Here is a 23680-nt window from a genome sequence, read left to right on the forward strand (position 1 = left end):
CGCTTTCAAGATGGTCGCACATAAGTGGAAAGTGAAGCAGGTTCTGGTAGGCCCTCAACATCCCGAAATGGGATCGTCATTGACGAAGTGAGGACCCTGCTGATGCAGGATCGTCGAATCACGATAAGAGAACTTGCAGATGAGGCGGGCGTCAGCATTAGATCCATTCATTCCATTGTGACTGAGCATTTGGGCTTAAGGAGTATCTCAGCGAAGTTCTTGCCAAAGCTGCTAACGATCGAGCAGAAGCAACTCCGTTTGTAGATCGCACAGGACATGCTGGAGACTGTGAACAGCGATCCCAACTTCTTCAACACAGTGATCACTGGCGATGAGACCACAGTGGTCCGTCATTTTGTCAAAAACGAAAAGCCGACGGCGCTCACTTACACTTCCTCACTCATCGGCGGTCTGTCGGCAACTGACAGCTTCTGCAGGCGGGAAAATATTCACGCATACGAATTCGGATCACCTACATACGTGCACCAAACCACGCCTCCCTAGCTTTATTTGTTTACGAACGAAAAATTAAGGTTGGATACTTTTTGAACACACCTCGTATACATACATACACACATATATATATATATATATATATATATATATATATATATATATATATATATATATATATATATATATATCCATATCCATATCCATATATCTCTTCTATCGCACTCGTTAGATAACAGAGCCGGCTCTCATTTTCAAGCTTGTTCATGACGTCTCTGCGCCTCGATCACACCTGAGGGATGTCTTCCACTTCTTTAACGACCCCAATTAATCCCACCTTCTTGTGGGGTCAGCCGTGGACGTTTTTGTCCCATCTTTCACGAACCGGCTGGCCAGGCCTGACGTTCAACTGAAGGCCATTTCGGCAGGAATTTGTAATTCGTTCTGGGTACCATAAGCGATAACTCTCCTCGCCGTTGCCGAAGACACCAAAGGGTCATTAACATCCAATCACTATTGTTTGCAGACAGGACATCCAGCTTAATGGCGAATCACACATGAAGGATGAAAGCCTCCCAAAATGCCGTCCCCAGAACCAACATTGTGAAGAATTAATTTTTTCCCTGGCAAGAAAGGTAACTTAATTAGATTTAATTTATAATTGGACTTTCATTGAACCTTTGAAAGTAAGCAAGCTGGCCACTGGGAACAAGTATTGTTCTCACATATGGCCGCTCGTCCAAATGCTGAGGTGATCAGTGGGCCTATCATAGATTGAGGATCTTCAACAATGGAAGCCATGATCCTCATGACTGCCCTCACAGCCATTAAGGTCCTACAACATCCATGAAAAGGATGAAAATACATCAGCTCAAAATCTTTCCTTTGCAGTGGTCATGTTGCTCAGGACGCAAGCGATATTTTAGTTCTTCATTGGTTGTGCATCTGCCCGAATCAATTCTCCTCTGTGGTCCTTCCTTCTCCAATTGTCCTCATCTTTACTTCACAGTTCTTCCTTTACCTTTTCGTCCCCTCGCTCTGTTTCCCTCCTTCCCTCCCATTCCCCCTCTCCCTCTCTCTCTCTCTCTCTCTCTCTCTCACTCTCCCAACCTCCCTGCCTTTCCTTGCCTGCTTAGTATGCATGCGACGGAGAGCCGTGGGCGAAGGGCCGGGTGGGCCTTTGGGAGCAGAGAGGCCGGGCCAGACTCTGATCAGTTGTACTGGCTGGCCTGCTGTCAGCACTGCCTGGGGCTTTGGGGATTGAGAGGAGGAAGGGAAGTTGGGGGATGCAGGACGAAGGGAGAGACGGAAACGGAGAGGAATTGGAGGCTGGAGGTTGGGGAGTAAGAGAGACAGAGAGAGAGAGAGAAAAAGAGAAAGAGCTCGGATTGTTTGAAGTTGGGTAGAGGGAATCGAAAATGCATTTGATAGTGCAGCAATGTACTAATACCTGGACACAAGCTATGAGACATTTCTGCTTCCATTTCAGAAAATCTGGTAGTTCTGTAATGCTGCTCACGTTAAGAGTACGGAGAAATCAGATGTTCATGTACAATACAGTCATTGTCCCAGTTAATGATTCCGATCCATCAATAACATTATGGTGCCCACAGACAGGCTTTGCCATGACATTATCCTCTCTCCAATGTGGCATTGGTGATGATACAATGGTTTATAAAATGCAAATAAAACATTTCCAAAAATTACCCTTCATCTGCTGTGAAGTCAAACGGTGTGCAAGCCTCACCAAGCGGCTCGCATTACGAATTCATTTTTGCTTTGCCGATGAAACCACAAGGCACAAATCCCCTCCTTGTATGACCAGACATTTCGGCTGTGGGGATGCAGTGTATATGTGTACTGCATGGTCATGCATCCTGGTCTTGAAAGACCATGTGCTTTGTTCCTTGGTGAGGGTGCAAGTGTTTGCTTTGTCACATTGGTGATTAAAAAAAAAATGTAAATCGGCATTTCTCAATTGAGAAACAAGTGTGCAAGACTGAAGCTTTAAAAATGTGGGTTTGATCACTACCCAAACTCTTTGGAGTGTCTCTCTTCTCTCTCTCTCATTCTTTCTCCCTCTGTGTCTCTCATTCTCTCCCCCACTCTCTCTTTCATTTTGGTTGGGTTTTTTATCGAGTCTACATACATCCACCCTTCCTTATGAGTGGTTCCTCCTCTCTTTATGGAAATAATATCCAAGCCTGTAAAACACATTTATCTTTACTGGATTTTTTATTCCCTTCTTTCTTTTTTTGTTCTGGTTCATTTTCCAAGTCAGGAAGGCTGGAAGCCTATTGTTCTTGCTGGGTGGTTTATTATCACTATTCAGCCATATTTTAAAACACTTTTTCACAGACACCACACCAATAAACTTTAAACATCACAGAATTGTTACAAATCACGAGATCCAGTGCACCCCCTCTCAACAAAGCCAATTTGGTCCAATGGCTTGGTGGCCATATTGGATTTTTTATTTTTTGAAATGATCTCCAGAACCACTGAACCAATCAAAACGAAATTTTAGAGACTTCATCAGTGGACCAGGGCATTTCGAGTTTGCAAAAAAGTATACTGCTAAATTATAATGGCTGGCACAGGCCAATCAAAATTTAGCGATTTTTCGACATTGGGATGTTCAACGTATAAAACTGGTATCTATAGGTTACAGGCTAAACTGGTGTACAGTATTACTGTACCTCGCTTAGCGCTCAGGATGCATTCCTGGAAAAGAGAGCGTGAATTGAAAATGCGCTCAAAGGCATCATTATTCCATTGGTTATATAGAGATGCGTTCCCGACAGCGTTATTTATTACATATGAGTGGTATATCAGTGCTTCATTGGGGTATTGGAAAGAGCGCTAACAATAAAACAGATGGAAAATATATTATTTAACTAGTGGGGTATGCTTACACATTGTAAGCAATAAAGAACTATGCTTCCCCATTGTCTCAGGTCGCTCACCTGCATTATTTTCATTTATTTATTTTCGTTCATTTATATTTCCATTTACGGATGCTTTCCGATGGTTTAGTGATTTTTCCCGGTGTATCGGCTTTGATGTCCATCGGCATGCAAAATTTCAGCTTTCTACATCACCCAGAAGGTACCTATCTTTTAATATCAATCAGTCAGTGAATCAGTGGTTCGAATGAGCTTTATATATTAGATAAATAAATTTTTAAAAGTTATTATAATGATGACATCATTAACAAAAACACAAAACATGTACAGATATCGATAAAAAATAATGATTACTGTCACTCCGACTCTGGAGGAGACTCATTCTGCTTCAAAACCAAGGTGGAGTAAACAGTGCTGATTGGCTCAGAGCAGTTGCACACAGTAGAAGCAATAGCAGCAGGTTTGTTTACTTGGAGTGGCTACATGTTATGGATTTTCTTAATTTATTTAGTGAAAATTTTCTCCAGGACAAAGAGCTCCATAACAAATCAACATTAGCAGCTCTTTACCAGACTTGGTGGTGTCACGGCTGGAGTGTCTGGGAAGAGTCTGGTTGAGTCTGCAAGGTCAAAGATTCAAACCCTGACCAAGTCATAACAACGACTTGAAAAAACAATTGTACTTACTGATTCCTTGCTTTTTCAAAAACCGAATTTTTTTTTTTTAAAGAAGGTTTTAAAAACCATAGTTTTTAAAACTCAGCATTTAAATGGAGAGAGCACAGACAATCCCCATTGGTTGGCATACATGAGGAGGACGAAATTCCTCTTGAGGAAATGCCCTGCTGAATGTGGTGAGAAAAGCGGCGTCGCCAGTACTCAAGAGTTTACTGGGAAGTGACGGCACTTTCCACAAGCTCAGTGGCTGTGTTTAGTGTTTGTCTCATAAATATGTCCATGTGTGTGAGTGGCAGCTCCATTAGGAGCCTTAAACCTCATATAAAAAATTATAACAATAAAAAAAAACTTCTACAGGGCAGCGATTAGCGATGTATTCCTGTATAGTTTATAATTGATAGTGATTATGCTTTGAACACTCGTGACCATACCCCATGAATCCTTCCTTAGCAACCAAACAACCAATTTATATTAACAAGAAAAACAGCTTTTTATAACTTTTCCAGTTTTTGCCGGTTTCAAAAATTTAATTTGAATGGGTCTCGTGATTCCTTCTTTCAACTCTTCGCCTTGCTGCTTGGAAGCCTTGATAGTTGCTAGCGACTTGAGTATTTACGAATTTTCCAACTTCCTTCTGTTTAGAATTTGATTTCTTCTGAATTCTTTCAATCGTCACCAATAATTTTATCTTTTTTTGTAACTGCCACACCATTGCATTCATAGTACCCTCCAGGTTTAAGGGATGGAAGAAATGGCTTCTTGCACAAACTTTGGTGTATTAGTGATGAATACATTGTCTGAGACAGCGGTGTCCATGAAAGGTGTGAATGAAGACTTTTACGATCCATGTGACCACCGTGCATTTCCCTTTTTGGGTGGGGATCTGTGGTATCAATATATGGTGACATCTCTTCCTGAGAAATAATAGAAACACCACTTTGAGCTAATATACCAGACGCTTATTGTAAGCATTACCGGAACAGAAATTGATGCTTCGGGAGAAGAATGTGAACAGAAAATGAAACTTCCAAAGTGCAGAACTTTGCTTATCAAGCATAGCCAGTCTCTTTCAAAGGGTTAAAGCACCTTCTATGTGGTTCCCCTCACCTTCATGCAAACCACAACTACCAAGAGTATCTGCCTATGACAGTCCCCGAGAAACACCTGTGTAGACCATTCAGTTTAGTGAAGGCCTTCTATGAGGCTTTGAGCAAGGCTTAATTCGTATCAGTAAACATGAAGACTTCGGTTTTTGATTGAATTATAAGGTAATATCCACAAAGTGGATACATAATGATTAGGGGACCATTGAATACGATTTAGGATCTACCTGCTGTTTAGCTTGAATTGACAAACACTTAAGTGAGAGACAGCAGTGAGTTGTGTACATTGTGGTGAACTTGCCAGAGAACACCATCACTGGGAGGGAACATTCATAGGGCGTACGTTTACGCACGGTCGATGGTTGGGTTTAAGCACCCCGTGATACTTTTCAAAAGAGTACACGGCGTCCTGTTTCGATGTCTTGGTGGAACTCAAACAGAACGTGTGGGACGACTACAGCGATGACGGCTCTCCTCGACTGCAACGGCTTTGGACCATCAACTTAGCAACCCTGCAAGACCTCGGTGGAATGGAGTCGAGTCTTCAATGACAAATTGCAATGTATGTGTTCCTCAACGTTTTTCTTTACACAAGGCAATTTTATCCCACTTGTGTTCAAATTCCTCCATCCATGATGGCATCAAATAAACAAAAAAGAAATAGAGACGTAGCCATTACAACGAGCATATGGTGTTGATTCATAAGCTATTAATCATGTATTATTAAAGATAATTAATATTTTATATAAAGAACGAGTCGAGGTCACCACCTTAATCATCTCAGTGCGAGCTAAATATGATCGCAGTCGCTGAAGCTGGTTATACGTTTAATCTTCATTCATTCATCCCTCACATTTATTCCTGTTATTCATTCCTCTTTATCTTCATTGCTAACCTTTGTGTGAGTGAGAAGGAGAGAGTGAATTGACAGACAGACCAAAAAAAAAAGACAGGCAGCGAGACAGACAGAGACAGGGGCGGTGTGGCTCTTGCTCACCATCCATCATGCCTAACCTTTAACAGTAGAAAGCGAAAGGGAGGGAGGAGGGGAGGTGGTGCAGAGTAGGGGATGGAGGATAGGGGATGAGGGTGGCAGGGGAGGAGACAGCAGGAGAGGAAAAAAAAATGGGGGGAAAAAATTCAGGACATCATGCAAAGGGTTGGAAAGCAAATAAATTAAAATGGGTAAAAAAGAAAACTATACACCAGCAAGCCACTGTTGGAAAATAAACATTATTTTGAGAGGAATGGTAGTGAAATAGAAAGAACAAACATTTCCAGCCTTTGCTTTTATCCTGACGATCTGTCAGCTCGGATTCTTTTCACTTTATCGCTTGGCTTGTCGAACAGTCCGACGTGAAATTACAATGAAGCATCGTCTGAAATGCAACAGCACTGGTTAAACTTGAAGGTTAGTAGCAAATAATAAATAGCAGGGCAGGCAATGAAAAAGAAAGCGAATGGATACTAAGGGAGAGTAAGAAATGACTGACCATTGCGAGGAGAGTCGTGTTGAGGACGAGCAGAAAAGGGTTGTGGAGTTGGTAGGGAAATCTGTTCAAATTGTCCAACTTCTCTCATTGGTCCATTGCATTAAGTGTAAGCCGTATACAAGAGTCCAGTTGTCTACTTTGGAACTGGCCTTGGACATGCCAGTATCATTTGATCTCATCGTTTGCTCGAGTTCCAAGGTGGCTGCTCGATCAGCAAACTTTGTGTCAAATCTGCTCAATTGTAACGTCAATTACATTGTGCCGGTGTGTTCATCTCTCTACATCCAACACACTCGAAGTGGTGATTGATGGAGTCTCACGTGCTGACAAATGGATTGCAGTCATTCTCTGTCCATTTGATATCACTAATGACATTGTTGATGACCTGATAGGTTATGCTAATGAGGAACGTCGTGGAGTTGGCTCTGCCACCATGGTAGGAGGGACGTGTTTACTGTCACAGCGCAGCGTGGCGTGGCCCGAGTTGGTTTTCCTTTATGAAATATCATAAATCTCAGCTCCGTTCACCGACCTGAGGAAAATCCGTGTGATAGCGCAGGAGGGCGTTTCGAAACACGTGACACGAGCAAGAAATCATTGTGCTGTGTTCTCCTTTTCACCAACAAGCTTACACATTTCAATAACTTTACTCCACATGGATTCTCGAAACGAAAGATGCCATTTCGGAAAAAAAAACTGGCTCAAAGTTTATGAAAAATGTCCAGATGCATAGTTCTTGAAGAAGGCAAAAGCAAGTGATTGCTCGTTGATAATCTGAAAATTCTCAATGTTAAAGAATTTGTTTCTTTGCACCGAAATGTGAAAACAAATACAGATACTGTGCTCATCAGTGAAATCACAGCAAGGACAATTCTCCATTCTCCCTAAAAAAAAAAAAAATGAAAAACTGTTGTTTTTTTTTTTTTACTACACCCATCAGAGAGCCAACTAGATTCGCACTGGCTTTGAATGAGGAATGGTGAAATATTACACCCGATATCTTAAAATATCACACACAAGAGTGTTATTGATGGTGACACTGCATAAAAAATTTCATTAACAGTTGTCAATTAAACAAACAAAAAACCCCTCCCGAGATGAATGCAACTCGAACCAGACTCAGGATGTAATGGCTAGAATATCTGCTCTGAGTCTGGGAGGTCGGGGGTTCGAACCCTGCACACTCATTCCAAAGACTTTAAAAATAGTACGTGCTGCTTCCTTGCTTGATACTCAGAATTTAAAAGGATGGAGCACATTGGTTGGCAACCAATTGGCAGGCTTGATAGGTGTAATGGCCTTCTCTCCTGCGCTCAAGTTTTTTGTAAGGGAACTCATTGTGTGTGTGTGCGTGTGCGTGTGTGTGTGTGTGTTCTAATGTCCACCAAATTTTGTATACATGTTGGGGGTACCCATGGTCAGGTTGTGGGCACAAAAACAATCTCTCCACCCCGGTGAGGGTGGGAAGCTAACATGATTTAAGCCTGTATGGCTAGGCTAATCTCCACCAAATTTTGTATACTTGCTGAGTTCTCAGAGGGAACGGGAATTTCATAATATGATAAATTTCTTCGTACATTCAGTAATATTGTGCACAGCATCAGAACATGACCCACAACAGCAAAGGAATTAAAACATTTTTGAGGAAACGAGATGGACACGATGGCACATTAGCCCTTAATTTAAACCACAAAAAGGGAAACTCGGTGGAGCAGATGCATTCATGAAAAATAAAAATAAAAACAAAAAAATGTGAAAAAGTAAACATGTAATGAAAATCTCTCGTCACGAGTGCGTCACAGTGTGACCGACCACTCCTCATTTTCATAAATGCCAAGGTGAGCCAATGAAAAAAAGCCAAGAATTCACAAGGTTTCGGAAAAGCGATGATAACAGAAAACCTAAACGCCAAGAAAACCTATATAATAGAAAACCAAGACGCCAAGGTGAACAACGAATAGCCAAGATCTTGTGAAAACAGCCAAGGAGTGGTCACACAGGTGCGTCCTAAGCGTAACGTAATTTTAACGGAATTTCATTTCGTAATTAAAATATTTCGGAAAAGCGTAATTTCATCAATGACTTGAAATATTCAACGTCAAGTGAATTATTTCCTTCATGTGAGAGGTGGAGAAATTTCATGAAATTTTGGGATTTAGTTCAAGTGTTAGGTACTAGTGCATGATATTTTATCTCGTATCAGGGGAGGGAGTGCCCGTTTCTTCTCTACACGTTTCCGGGGAGGGGGTGCCCACTTCTTCTCGTCTCGCCTCGTCGCTGAACGGCGTGCCCATCTCGCCTCGCCTCTCCTCGGTGCGGGATGTTGTGCCCGTCTCGCCTCGCCTCGTCGAGGGACGGCGTGCCCGCCTCGCCTCGCCTAGGGAAGGCATGCCCGCCTCGCCTCGCCTAGGGAAGGCGTGCCCGCCTCGCCTCATCGACGATGGCATTCCCGCCTCGCCTCGTCGAGGGACGGCATGCCCATCTCGCCTCGCCTCTCCGCAGCATGGCGTGCCCACCTCGCATCGGCACGGCATGCCCATCTCGCCTCGCCTCTCCGCAGCATGGCGTGCCCACCTCGCATCAGCACGGCGTCCCCGTCTCGCCTCGTCGCGGGATGGCGTGCCCATCTCTCCTCGCCTCGCCTCGTCGCAGGACAGTGTGCGCGTCTCACCTCACCTCGCCTCTCCGCGTCGCGGGACGGTGTGCCCGTCTCGCCTCTCCTCGCATGTGGCACGGTGTGGCGCGGCATGCCCGCCTCGCCACGGCGTGCCCGCCTCGCCTCGGTGTGCCCTCCTCGCCTCGCCACGCGTACCTGCCTCACCTCGCCGCAGCACGTCGTGCCCGTCTCGCCTCGCCGCGGCACGGCGTGCCCATCTCGCCACAGCACGGCGTGCCCGTCTCGCCTCGCCGCGGAACATCATGCCCGTCTCGCCTCGCCACGGCGTGCCCATCTCGCCGCAGCACGGCGTGCCCGCCTCGCCCCGCCACAGCACGGCGTGCCCTCCTCGCCTCGGCACGGCGTAACTGTCTCGCCTCGGCACAGCGTACCCGTCTTTCCTCGCCGCGGCACGGCGTGCCCGCCTCGCCTCGCCGCGGCACGGCGTGCCCGCCTCGCCTCGCCGCGGCACGGCGTGCCCGCCTCGCCTCTCCGCGGCACGACGTGCCCACCTCGCCTCTCCGCGGCATGGCGTGCCCGCCTCGCCTCGCCGCGGCATGACGTGCCCACCTCGCCTCTCCGCGGCATGGCGTGCCTGCCTCGCCTCTCCGCGGCATGGTGTGCCTGCCTCGCATCGGCACGGTGTCCCCGTCTCGCCTCTCCTCGTCGCGGGACGGCGTGCCCATCTCTCCTCGTCGCAGGACAATGTGCGCGTCTCCCCTCACCTCGCCTCTCCTTGTTGCGGGATGGTGTGCCCGTCTCGCCTCTCCTCGCATGTGGCATGGTGTGGCGCGGCATGCCCGCCTCGCCACGGCGTGCCCTCCTTGCTTCGGTGTGCCCTCCTCGCCTCGCCACGGCGTGCCCGCCTCGCCGCAGCACGGCGTGCCCCTCTCGCCTCGGCGCGGCATGGCGTGCCCGTCTCGCCTCTCCTCGTCGCGGGACGGCGTGCCCATCTCTCCTCGTCGCAGGACAATGTGCGCGTCTCCCCTCACCTCGCCTCTCCTTGTTGCGGGATGGTGTGCCCGTCTCGCCTCTCCTCGCATGTGGCATGGTGTGGCGCGGCATGCCCGCCTCGCCACGGCGTGCCCTCCTTGCTTCGGTGTGCCCTCCTCGCCTCGCCACGGCGTGCCCGCCTCGCCGCAGCACGGCGTGCCCCTCTCGCCTCGGCGCGGCATGGCGTGCCCGTCTCGCCTCGCCGCGGCACGGCGTGCCCGTCTCGCCTCGCCGCGGCACGGCGTGCCCGTCTCGCCTCGCCACGGCTCGGCGTGCCTATCTTTGTGGCATGCCGCTTATTTGAGGGATGCAATGTTTGACTTTTTTGTGGAGGGAGTGGGGTAAAGGGGGAATGGATGTAGTGCTTGTTTTGTTTTCAGATTTAATTACTCTGACATGAAGGCTTAAACTGATCACTTGACGATAGGAATATTTTATGTCATGACAATCATTTTCAATCATTATTCTAATGATTGTGTACAATTAGCATTTGGTCATTGTTTCTTCAGTTCCATATGAATGAAATGACTTCAGATTTTAAAGCAAAGTTCTATATTATAGCAATCAAGTGGTAACAAGTTAAGCAGCCAGTGAGTTTGCAGGGCCTGAAGAATTCTCAAAATGTGGAAGGAGGAAAAGGAGTTGTGAGGGAGAGATTTTAAAATGAAAATAAAAAAATTACCCCTGTGTGGGGGTGACGGTCATCTTTATGTTTTTTACTATCATAATCGATGAACCGTTGCCAGATATCTCCTAAAATGACAGACTCGATAGGTTTTGAAAATGGCGACTTTCACAACTTTCATGACCTCGTGACCTTGACCCTGACCTCGAATCCGGGAAAAAATATGTCGTTGGGTATCACTCATCGACCTCTACCCACATACCAAATTTCATCAAGATCGGAAGTAAAAAGTTTTCTTTGTGTTTTTGACGGGAGGTGTTTTTGACCATCTTCCAGGTTACGTGGCGGCCAAACAGGACGGAAATTCAAAAATCTGTCCGGTTAGATACAAGATAATATTTTTTACTATCATAATCAATAAACAGTTGCCGAATATCTTGTGGAATGGCAGAATAGATAGGTTTTGAAAATGGCTATTTTTATAACTTACGTGACATCGTGACCTTGACCCCAGACAAAAGTTATATCGTTGTGCAACACTCATCGACCTCTACCCACATACGAAGTTTCATCAAGATAGGAAAGAAAAATTATTGATGGATGGACGGACGGACGAACATTTGGTCCGGCTTTATCGGTCATCTCGGTAGAGATGACCTAAAAAAGTAAGGAAGAAAACAAAATTTGCTGTAGGTCTACCTGGAAATCAGTCTGGAGTTGGAAATTGAATAAGCATGACAGTTTTAGCTGTTTTAAAGGAGATCATCATCTCGGGTGTGGTTAAGTTGCACTCTCACCCTACGCAATCCCCAAACAAGAATTCATCATGCAGTATTAAAGTGATGTGGCAACTGTCCCATACAAGCCCACTTTTGTTATTTTACAATTGGCTGCCATAGTTACAATGGTAGGAAAAGAGAAATACAGTAATGTCCAGGAAATGAAACACCACTCAAAATAGGAGGTAAATGCAACCTTCACATGGGTTTGAAAAGCCCTTCATCAATAACAAGCCTTTATACTATTTTTTCAGTCTTAAGTTTCTCATCAGCAATACAAACAAGTTTATACAAGACAAATATAAGCCAAGCTAAGAGTGAATTTAAAGGTAGGAAACACCACGAGATCAAGATCAAACGTAAATAGAAGCAGACACTTGAAGAGGAAGAAGGAAAAAAATGCAAGTTAATAAAGATGAAAAAAAGGAAAGAAAATTGAGAGAAAAGAGGAGAGAGAGAAAAGAGCCAGCAAAAGAATTGGCAAGCGGAGGAAGAGAGAGCGAGAGATCCCGCTGGGCCTCTGGACATGCCATGCCCTCCCTTATGCGTTCCCATAGTGAAGAAGAAAAGGAGAAAAGAGGGTTGGGAAGCCGATTGGTGACAGCTGAGGCTGTGGGCTGAGTAGCTGTATGATGTGCAAGACAAGTCTTGAAGGCAGACAGCTTGTGTAGTGAGGAGACAGGAAGGCAAAGAGGAAAATAAAAGTGAAAAAAAAAGCAGATCTAAAGGAGTTTGATTGTTTCGATAGCAAATGAGGTCGAGTTTGAAGAGATATATTAGTCAATCGCATTTCTTATCATCTATATATGACTAAAACTCTCGTCTTGTATATACGTATGTTTGGATGTATGTATGTATATTCCCGAAATACAGCCATAACTGTACACGATAGCACAATAATTTTAGGGTCACCTCACTCACCATTCGCCTGCGGTGTGCAGTATCAAGTTTCATTAATATCGGGCAACAAAAAAAATTATTCAAAAATCAATTCCCGATTCAGGGAAGTACTCTTCGGGAGTATTTGATCAATGCAAACAACCTCAGTGGTATAGTTCGCTGGAGCTATCTTCTTTTTTCTTTTTCTTTTTAAATGATTTTTTTTATCAGCCGGTGTCAAAACGGGAACCCAACGGGTTCACGGGTCGTCTAGTCTGTATTAAAAGCCACAACTACTACAAGCATTTCAAAGTCATATTTTTTCCATGATGTGATCGAAGATTCATCAGCGCAACTACCATTGGAAAACGATATATCTAGCCTTTCTAAGTGATTTCACCTTTACAGCCATCAGACCATGGTATAGTAATACACTACATGGCCAAAAGTATGTGGACACCCCTTCTAATTAGTGGATTCTGCTATTTCAACCACACCCATTGCTGACGTGTATAAAAATCAAGCACACAGCCATGCAATCTCTATAGATGAACACTGGCAGTGGAATGGGCTGTATTGAAGAGCTCGGTGACTTTCAACGTGGCACAGTCAAAGGATGCCACCTTTGCAACAAGTCAGTTCATCAAATTTCTGCCCTGCTGGAGCTGCCCAGATCAACTGTAAGTGCTGTTATTGTGAAGTGGAAACATCTAGGAGCAACAACAGCTCAACTGTGACGTGGTAGGCCACACAAGCTCACAGAACGGGACCACCAAGTGCTGAAGCGTAAAGCACGGAAAAATCATCTGTCTTCGGTTGCAACACTCACTACCGAGTTCCAAACTAACTGTTAGCAACGTCAGCACAAGCACTGTTCGTCGATACATTCATGAAATGGGTTTCTATGGCCAAGCAGCAACACACAAGCCTCAAATCATGCGCAATACCAAGTGTTGGCTGGAATGGTGTAAAGCTCACTGCCATTGGACTCTGGAGCAGTGGAAACGCGTTCTCTAGAGTGATGAATTACGCTTCACCATCTGGCAGAACGACGGATGAATGTGGGTTTGGCGGATGCCAGGAGAACGCTACCTGCCCGAATGCATAGTGCCAACTGTAAAGTTTGGTGGATGAGGAATAATGGTCTGGGCGGTTTTTCATGGTTTGGGCTCAGCCCACTAGTTCCAGTAAAGGGAAATTTTAACGCTCCAGCATACAATGACATTCTAAATGATTCTGTGCTTCCAACTTTGTGGCAACAGTTTGGGGAAAGCATTTCCTGTTTCAGCATGTCATGCCCCCATGCACAAAGCGAGGTCAATACTGAAATGGTTTGTTGAGATCGGTGTGGAAGAACTTGACTGGCCTGCACAGAGCCCTAACCTCAACTACATCGACCACCTTTGGGATGAATTGAAACGCCGACTGTGAGCCAGACCTAATCGCCCAACATCAGTGCCTGACCTCACTAATGCTCGTGGTTGAATGGAAGCAAATCCCCACAGCAATGTTCCAACATCTAGTGGATAGCCTTCCCAGAAGAGTGGAGCCTGTTACAGCAGCAAAGGGGGGACCGACTCCATATTAATGCCAATGATTTTGGAAGGAGATTTTGAATGAGCAGGTGTCCACATACTCTTAGCCATGTGGTGTATATGCAATGTAAATACAATGCAAATATTGCTTCACTCAAGAACCCTTTGCACCAACAAAGGTAGTTGCAAACACACCACCAGGCAGCAAAATCAAGTGGTTTTCACGATAAAATTGTCAGATTGTCCGCAAGTTCAAATTGTTGTTGTGGAAAATGGTTGGACACACAGGTGGCAGGTCGTTGCTGTCCAGGTAATTCTTGGTTAACCAAATAATCTTTGCATTTCCTGATTTTGGATTGAATCACAAACGAGATAAATTGCAAACTTAGGTTGTTATTCATTCATTGAATCAAACACAAGAAAGGGAAAATCAGAACCCCTCCATCCAATGGGACCATAGTCTGTGCAGAGCGTTGGTGTTGCCTAAGCAGTCTCCTTGGCTATTGGGGACAATCCTGGGCAGGTCGCCAAACGAGACAAATTGCAAACTTAGGTTGTTATTCATTCATTGAAGCAAACACAAGAAAGGGAAAATCAGAACCCCTTCCATCCAATGGGACCATAGTCTGTGCAGAGCGTTGGTGTTGCCTAAGCAGTCTCCTTGGCTATTGGGTACAATCCTGGGCAGGTCGCCACGACAACCCAGGATACGAGCAAGCTGGCACTCATTTTGCCGACCTCAGAAGGATGACAGGCAGAGTCAACCCTACCTGGTATTAATTCAACAACCGAGTGGGATTTGAACTCAGGATCGTAGGATCCCAAGTCCATCAACCTAACCATTAAGCCAACACCAGGCATAACAGATACCACATAACAATAATATATCCCAAAGTACCAACTTTGAGACATACCAACACGATTTCAATGACACAGCCCAGGACACAACACATGTTTAGCTGTGTACAGGATATCTCAAAAATCTGTGGACGGATCCGGATGAAATTTGGTGTACAGTTTGGGTGTGTGACAAGAATGAACTGATTCGATTTTGGTGAAGATCCAGACCCAGATCCGACTAATCGAATTTTTTAAGTGATTCTTCACCATTGAGAAATAGGGCCAAAAACGATATGTAGCACGATATCTCAAAAATGTAATGGGCCAGATATGTTCTCCTGGATCAGGCATTGCGTGGCCGAGGTCTGCACTCCACCGCATGCCCTTCGAGTTGGGTTTGGCTTCAGTGAATTGCATTATCTTAGGTCTTTTGGCACAAAGTCACCACCTCACTGAAGTCAGTGCTCGATGCTAACTTCTTTGCGGGTTGCCCTGCAGGGCAACAATTTCAAAAATTTGGTTGGCCAGAAGAAAATAATTCCACTCGTTAGCACAAGCACTATTCTACTCGGCAATCAAAACTTGTTTTCGTTTTGTAAGCAATCACGTGAACGTCGAGCAAGGTACGTGTTCGTTCAGGTAGCATACAGGGTTAGTTTGGTCAACGGCTGCATATAGTGATTGATTTGAGCATGTGGCTGACTCTCTCTCTCACACACACACACACACACACACACACACACACACACACACACACACACACACACACACACACACACACACACACACACACACACACACACACACACACACACCAATGCAGTCCTGTATTTAAACGAAAGCATATATTTACTCAATCACTCACACAGGTATACAGTCTAGCGAATCACCAGCTGAATACACAAACAAATGCATTCACTAATTCATGCACTCATAAACACACCAACAAACACACAAACATGCTAACACACTCACAAACACACAAACATGCTAACACATTCACAAACATGCCAACACATTCACAAGCACACAAGTGCACATGCAAACACAGGCACAGGCATGTAGGCACACTCACAAACACGCTAACGCACTCACAAATACACAGACACGCTAACACACTTACAAATACACAGACACGCTAACACACTCACAAATACACAGACACGCTAACACACTTGCAAAAACACAGACATGCTAACACACTCACAAAAACACAGACATGCAAACACACTCACAAACATACAGACACGCTAACACACTCGCAAAAACACATACATGCTAACACACTCACAAACACACAGACACGCAAACACACTCACAAACACAGACACGCCAACACACTCAAACACACAGATATGCTAATGCACTCACAAGCAAACTCTCACACTCATAAACAAACTCTCTCACTCACAAACTCTCGCACTCACAAAATCATGAACTCATGTATGCATATGCACACAAGCCACCGGCATACACGCATGAACGTATGCACGTGCACAACACGCGTGGTCCCGATCTCACCTGTGGTGGCGTTCGTTCCGCGCTCAGTTTTATCCGAATCAGTGGTGCGCGTGGCCCGTCGCGCTGCTGTTCATTTACCAGCAGCAGGGAGGGGTGAACGGGAGAGAAGGATTTATGGAGAAATGGAGACTGCCAGGGAAGGGGGTGGGCCACTGGGATGAAGAGGCAGGTGGAAAGCAAAGAAAGCATGACGTATGTGGTGTGGTGTGTTGTATTGTAGTGTGCTGTGGTGAGTTGTGTTCTGCATATTTTGGTTCCATTTCTAATTTAGCTGTTATTGCACCTCGTGTGGAGGTTTGCCGCGACGACTTTTTATCGCGTCTATGTCTCCATTTTCATGAACCTGGTTCCATCGTTCATTCATTAAATGCCACATCAGGATGGGGTATTTTGTTTTTTTTCAGGTTAAATTTCATTCGGAATCTCCGAACTTCATTGACGTTTCAGTAGTTTTATCCTCGAGTGAGTATCACACGGACTAACGAAACGAGCCACGAGCAGTGGAACGGGTCATTTCGAGTGGGTGCATGGAATCATCAAAATGTGAAACGAAGCCCCAGCACGTGCCAACCTGTTGGGAGATAAATCACCAATTTTGTTCATCAATGTGGTGAGATAACAAATCCCGGTGAGAACGACGACAGGAAGAGCGTGAACAGCTGTCCGGCAATCAATGGTCTTCATTTCACCTGGAAGACACAGAAATACAGTCAGAAAATGGACACCGCCGAACCCGTGTGTCCGCAGCACCACATGCCACCTCAACCCAACGTCTTCAGGCGAAGCCGACAACGCAGCAACCTCAACCAATCGGATCAAAGGGCACGCCCATATTTGTCAACCGTGCTTTGGTGAACGCTGCTCTTTGCCAAGCATCAGCCAATGACAAGGGCAGAATCCGAGAGTGAACGTCTTGTGGGCGGAGCTGTGGGCGTTCCTGGATGACGCACATTTTAAAAGTCGCGGCCCCACTCGAGGCGTTGGATTCGCTAAAGTGACGTTTGGGGAAAGCAGGCGGTCGTAGCAAGAAGCGCGCTTTGCTCTCACCTCTCACCCTGTCATTTATTCCTTTCTTATCGCTCTTCTATTTACCGTTAAACTCATTCATTCTGAGGAGTACTCCGTTTTCCCATCACTTCTGCTTTTTATTTATTTATTTTAAACTGTTCCCTGCAGTGTCTAAAAGGTCGAAATCTTGGGCGATCCCCTCGTGGTGCTGTTTGTCGCTGGAGACTGTTTGTTGTCCAAATGTTTTGTCTGTGCCAGTTTTTCACGTAACACCATTGTCTTAATACTCAGCTCTATCCAGAAAGATTTCCTATTTTCATATCTGATCTTGTCTGTACACTTGTCTTTGCTCACACCTGTACTGTTTTCACTCATCTTGGTGTTTGTTTTCATCTTTCTATTTACCATTCTTCAGAACCTCAGTTCTTCTCTTAATAGATCCCAACCCCAAGCACCCATCCCCCCCCACCACCCCACCCAGCCACCTTTCCCCAAGTCCCCGATCCACGCATCATGGCCACAGCAACATCATCCAACCTGTCGTACATGCAGGCTGCTGCAGGAGCCTTCCTACCCGAGCACGGGGAACTCCAGCACGGACTTCAGCATGGACTCGCATACCGTCCACTCCCGAAGCTACTCCCAACCTCGGCTGGAGATTTCTTAATGGCCGGGGGGTCAAACCACCCGGTGCTCCAGCATGCGATTCCACCAGCTCCTCAAACGTCGACGCTCTCACATCACCATCACCATCACCATCACCAGCAGCAGCATCACCACCATCACCACCACCAGCAGCAGCAACAGCAACAGCACCACCACCACCACATTCAAGCGACACGCTGGGGCTCGCAGCTCCTACACTCTGTGCATCCTGCCGACGAGGATGACCATCGCCAACCGCAGGAGCAGCAGCCGTGGGTGGATGCGAAACCCTCTGTATCTGAGGAGCACGCGTGGGCAGCTGCAGGACTCGCTGCTGCTGCCGCTGCTGCCGCAGCTGTGGCCGCTGCTGGATGCGACGTCAAGTGCGTGGAGGATCAGCGCACATGGGCTGCGAGCCAGGCAGGAGACGTGAAGCCGGGACGCGAGGAGCTTGGACCGGTAGGAGGAGGTGTAGGAGGAGGTGTGGGAGGAGGAGGAGGAGGTGCAGGAGGAGCGAACGCGGCGCCAACATCGCTACACCACCGAGCCCCGCCACCTGCTCCGGCGATGCCGCTGCACCATTCGCCCCACCACCACCAGCACGCCGGAGCCTGGGAAGCGGCCGCTGCCGGACACTTGCAGACGTCTCTGTCCCCTGGACCCCCACACGCTGCACTTGGCTACAACCAAGGCGCCTTTCAGGGAAGTGCAGGAGGTCCGCTGTTGCACGCAATGCACCCCGCGCTCCGAGAGCACATGGATGACAGCAGTGATGGCGGCTGCAGTGGAGGAGGAGCGGCAGTAGGAGGAGGAACCTTGCTGGGCCGCGACGTGCAGGACCCTTCAGACGAGGAAGCACCGAGCTCCGATGACCTCGAGGCGTTTGCTAAGCAATTCAAGCAGAGACGCATCAAGCTTGGCTTCACGCAGGCGGACGTGGGGTTGGCCTTGGGAACGCTCTATGGGAATGTGTTCTCGCAAACGACCATCTGTCGCTTTGAGGCTCTCCAGCTTAGCTTCAAGAACATGTGTAAACTGAAACCACTCCTGAGCAGGTGGCTCGAAGAGGCCGACTCGGCCACGGGCTCCCCAAGTAGTATCGACAAGATCGCAGCCCAGGGTCGAAAGCGCAAGAAGCGCACCTCCATTGAGGTCACGGTCAAAGGTGCCCTGGAGAACCACTTTGTTAAGTGCCCCAAGCCTTCGGCACAAGAGATCACGTCTCTCGCCGATTCCTTACAGCTTGAGAAGGAGGTAGTCCGAGTGTGGTTCTGTAATCGGAGGCAGAAGGAGAAGCGCATGACGCCGCCCATCAGTGGAACTCCTGGAGGCGTAGAGGAAACTGGATCGTATGTGGCGCAGATCGGGAGCCCCGAAGGCCAGGCAAGGCACCATGGACTACATCTACCCTGTACAGAAGGTCTGAGTTCATCATGAATGCTGGGGGAAGCATGATCTATGTTTCCAAGACCTCTGTAAATCTGGTCTCGCTCTTCTCGCCCCCATGTCTTGTCAAGCTGTCCCCTGCGCTCTTTCTCCCCGCTCACAGAGGGTTTGTTTGCGGATATCACATGGTGCGTTTACGACTGCTTGGAGCTGATGATCTGAACCCAGGTTTGGCCCAGCTCATTGTGTTTTCCACTGTGGTCCGACTAACCAGTCGATGGGAGACTCTGTGTCGCCAGGACACAAAAAAGGTAAAGAGAAAACAGAAGAGAGCTTTGCAGGAAAGTTGCATGCTGGCCGTTTGGTCTCAAAGCTAAATTTCCTGTATTTATGTGTGCCAAAAGGTCGTGGAGTGTGTTACCCTCGTGGGTTATCCGAGTCATGAGCAAGACTGTCTCAAATGTGTCGATATACCCCACGGTGGCTGGACATGTTACGCTAGGAACCGTACCATCTAATTTTGCATCCTCACTGGCAAAGCTGCTCTGAGGGCATGCAAAGGATTTTTTTTGGGGGGGTGGAGTGGGGGGCTTGTGGCTGAATCCTTTTCCAATCTCTCCTTGCATTCTACAAGCGTGGGGATGACCCAGAGCACCATGTGAGGATCTACTCACCACCCACCCCTTCCCAAATCTCCTTGGCTCCTATATCACCCTTTATCCTTGGAAGCTGTCTCCCAGAACTCATAATCTTAATTTCCAACTTGGATTCGACAACATGCTCCTCATTCCTTTGTTTTCTTCCTCCTCTCCCCATTTCCTACTTTTTCACCCACCTTTAATGGCCATGGTTATGCATTGTGAATCCATGGCTCACAAAAAGGTCCACGACAGTGTACAAGCACCAGACAGATTAAGGTCTCATTAATTCAAATTGTTATTCTCGCTGGCTTACCCCTCCTTCCCCCAAAACATTCCTCATCCCTCTTCTTCCAAGTAACATCCTCATGCTTTGTGCATAGTTAAAATGATTAATTACATCGTCCATTGTAGTTTGTCGTAATGTTAACATTGTTGTCTATAAAAGAAGCACAGAAGAAGACATCGCCATTGAGCAGTAATTTAATTTCCCACAATTCTCACTTTCCCCCACCTGCCCCCCCTCCTGCCCCCCCTACAACTTACACTGCAAGTGCCCCTTCCCCATGGTCACGTTTGCAGACATGTCACAACCGGTGAAGACTTCATGTAAATATGTCGTTGTACAGATGCTGTCTTTGTGGACAGGAACGAATTGAGAATTATTTGTTGTTATTATCGTTCATAATGTTTGATTTTTATTTTATTTTATTTTTTCCTTCGGGAATTGGATGTGGTTCAGCTCAAGCTGGAGCCAGAAAGTATGAACGTGGATCGGGTGTTTGTGTTTCTGATAAAAAGTTGTTCCTAAGACGCTAAACCTGTGTCTCCAGTGCACTTTTCTCATGACGAAGCAATGGTGAGAAGGTGAAGGTGCTGCTGGTGTTTGGGGAGATCGGTCGGGTGCGGTGGCTCGACGTGAACACCGGACCAGCCAGTTGGTCACCTTGCCCGGTTGCCCCTCCTGGCCAGAGAGGGGTTCGTAACACAGACTTCGAGCGACAGTTTACGCTCCAGGACAAAGCTCGAGAGGCAGTTCGTGGTAATGGGGGAACATGTTACATCGACTTGGAGGAAGTGATGATGTACATACACTGGAGTATAATAACAAACTACACCTGCACGTCATTGTCCATACAGTACGTTGTCTCATGTAATGCTGATGTCACTAACAAACAGCAGTTCGGAAACTGCTTCAGGTCAGCAGCAAAGCAAAGCCGGCTGTCTTGCGTGCTGGTGTTACATTTTCGAAGCTAGGATAAAATAAGTTGAGATTTTCAAGCGCAGACTCATGGAGGTGTGTGTTAACAACAATGTAGGAACGAGGTGCAGCCTTCAGCAGAGAGCAAAGTCTGATGAGATTATATCAGAACCTCTTGTGTTTCCTGATGGTCGCTTCGCACGGCGGTTAACGTACTTTTATCAGCTTTCGGTTGATACAGTCCATTGCTTAACCTGTCTACCTACGAAGAGGTCACGATGGCTTTCATGACGTCGAGCGTTCCCATTTTAAAAGTGTTTGGACTCGCAGGTGGTCAAATGCACGTTCCACGTGGAAATCCGAGGGTTTGTGTGTACTCGAACCCCTGCAGGTATTGGTCCGAGTGCTTGAGCGAACTCGATTGTACTTTTATCAGAAACTACACCGTGGGGGCGTGGGATCTCCACAACTACAATAACACAAAAGGCCACAGGCAGGTTTTGTGTCGGCAGCTTATATAGCAACACATGAACAGGAGAGGATCGTGACCTCATGATTAATGGTTCGTCCTTCTTACACCACGACGGAGATGAACGCTGACGTCACAGTAGAAGGTGCCATCATAAAGCAAGGGATACACCAGAGTGCTTTGCAGTCATTGGGGGACGGACACAGTCCCGGCACGCAATAGCCTGCTCTTTTTAAAAGGGTTCCGAACTGGGATGTTTAAGGTGTTTGTTTAGGTGCGTGCTGAGGGTCAAACGTCAACGCCTGTAATGTAAGGTGGAGGACAAAGTACTGGATACCATGTTGATCGAGAATATGTGAATGGTCGTTCAAGTTTGTTCAATGTCCCCCATGTGAAGGCCCAAGGAAGTAATCAGTGTCTAGTGTAATAACAGCAACTAAATGGTGTCAATTGAGTGATATATTATATTATATACAATAATACAACTGAACTCTACATTGTGCGAAACATACAGGTGTGAATATGCGGTTTCCTTGCAGCCGAACGTGACAGACAACTTGTCCTCAAGATGATCTTTAAAGGCCCGGATAGTGTTGGCCCAAAGATACAAATTAATTTTCCTGAAGTTTCCGCCAAAACCACAGCTCTTCCCTCCTCTACTCCTCCCTTCCCTCCTCTACCCCTCCTCTCACCGCAGTGAGTTTGCAGCCTTGTCCCGTCTCAAACGATCGGACCTCAGGTATACCTCACCCCTTACCCTCCCCCACTCTTGGTATACGTTTACATTTTCGGTAAATTTTAACAAAACCACCATCAGGTGTTTATGCTCGACGGATTAGGGTTAGAGCTGTTGAAGTGCGATATAAACCCCATTTTATCAACCCGTGCATGGTTCGTATTAAACGACGCGCTTTTCCAGTCCCGTCATTTGACTGTTACGTCATGCGAAGGAAGGTAAATAAACAATACACGTCACAAACATTTATAGATATAATGAGATTGCGATCTAAATAAACCACTTAGATCACTAACTTGGTGCTAAGTGGTTTACACAAGATAACTAAAGGTAATAAATAAATAAATTATATATATATATATATATATATATATATATATATATATATTACACAGGTTATAAATAAACATATTAAAGTGAAATGTGAAGATAAAACAGGAAAAGTATGTACATATGTGAACGAGATCAAACAAACATGAAACCCGTCTTGTGCGTCCACCTGCCTCAGGTGAAACGATGTTTACTTGAAGCGCACTCGGTACATGAAGAACTGATACTTGTACGAAATCCCCGGATGAACCGAGCTGTCGTTTCAAGGTCCGAAAGAATTCTGTCTGCAGGTCTGCATTTGTACACAAATGTGGACAAATTCCAAATTCCTGCCCGATCGGTAGTCGAACCTTGGGCATGGCCAGCCGGTTCGTGAAAGACTTGGGCTAAGCTTTCTCCACCCTACCCCCACCGGAATGTGGGAATAAATGTGACAGTTAAGGAAGAAGTAAATACAAATGTGTGGAATTGACGACACGATGTGAAAATAATTAGATATTTGGGGTTCTTGTTTGAATCCACCATCTTGTTTGATGTGGATCAGGCAGCAAAGAAAACATATGAATATCAGGTTAAGAGTGGAAGGAGATCAGACGTGGAAGTTGGTTTGAGTTTGTGGGGGTAACAGTGACCGGGGATGGTAAGTCCGAGGCAGAGGTGTGGAGAAGGATTCAGGTGGGTGCGAATGTGTGGAGGAGGGTGGAGGGAGTAATATCAGAGAAAAATATCAAGGAAATTCAAAGGGAAGGTTCTGATGTCATGTGTAACACCGGCCAACCTTTACAGTCTGGAGACGGTGCCACCGAC

General features: G+C 46.4%; 2 protein-coding genes across 4 annotated transcripts in view; one reads left to right on the forward strand and one right to left on the reverse strand.

Annotated features, from left to right (window-relative positions):
* Positions 1-6353: 6353 nt before the first annotated feature.
* LOC147011423 (uncharacterized) overlaps positions 6354-23680 on the reverse strand; it is a 42799-nt gene continuing 25472 nt past the window's right edge. Inside the window, exon 2 of the mRNA XM_085857873.1 lies at positions 6354-17149. Within this exon, the coding sequence (XP_085713999.1) occupies positions 9450-10463 (1014 nt within the window). The 5' untranslated portion in view covers positions 10464-17149 and the 3' untranslated portion in view covers positions 6354-9449. The remainder of the gene's footprint in view (positions 17150-23680) is intronic.
* LOC147011424 (POU domain, class 3, transcription factor 4-like) lies at positions 17456-22746 on the forward strand. Of its 3 annotated transcripts, none has more exons than XR_015051860.1 (3): positions 17456-19533; positions 19663-19810; positions 20971-22746. XR_015051860.1 is itself a non-coding variant. In XM_085857872.1 (1 exon), exon 1 carries the CDS (start codon positions 17982-17984, stop codon positions 19548-19550), a length of 1569 nt encoding a protein of 522 aa, XP_085713998.1. In that variant the 5' UTR covers positions 17456-17981; the 3' UTR covers positions 19551-20961. The 3 variants fall into 3 exon arrangements, 1 of the variants encoding a protein (XP_085713998.1); XR_015051861.1 differs by lacking the exon at positions 20971-22746 and adding an exon at positions 19904-20961; XM_085857872.1 differs by lacking the exon at positions 20971-22746 and having other exon boundaries at positions 17456-20961.

The sequence above is a fragment of the Eptatretus burgeri genome, chromosome 15, assembly GCF_056783735.1.
Source record: "Eptatretus burgeri isolate ZD-2024b chromosome 15, Ebu_testis_v1, whole genome shotgun sequence".
NCBI classification, from domain to species: domain Eukaryota; kingdom Metazoa; phylum Chordata; class Myxini; order Myxiniformes; family Myxinidae; genus Eptatretus; species Eptatretus burgeri.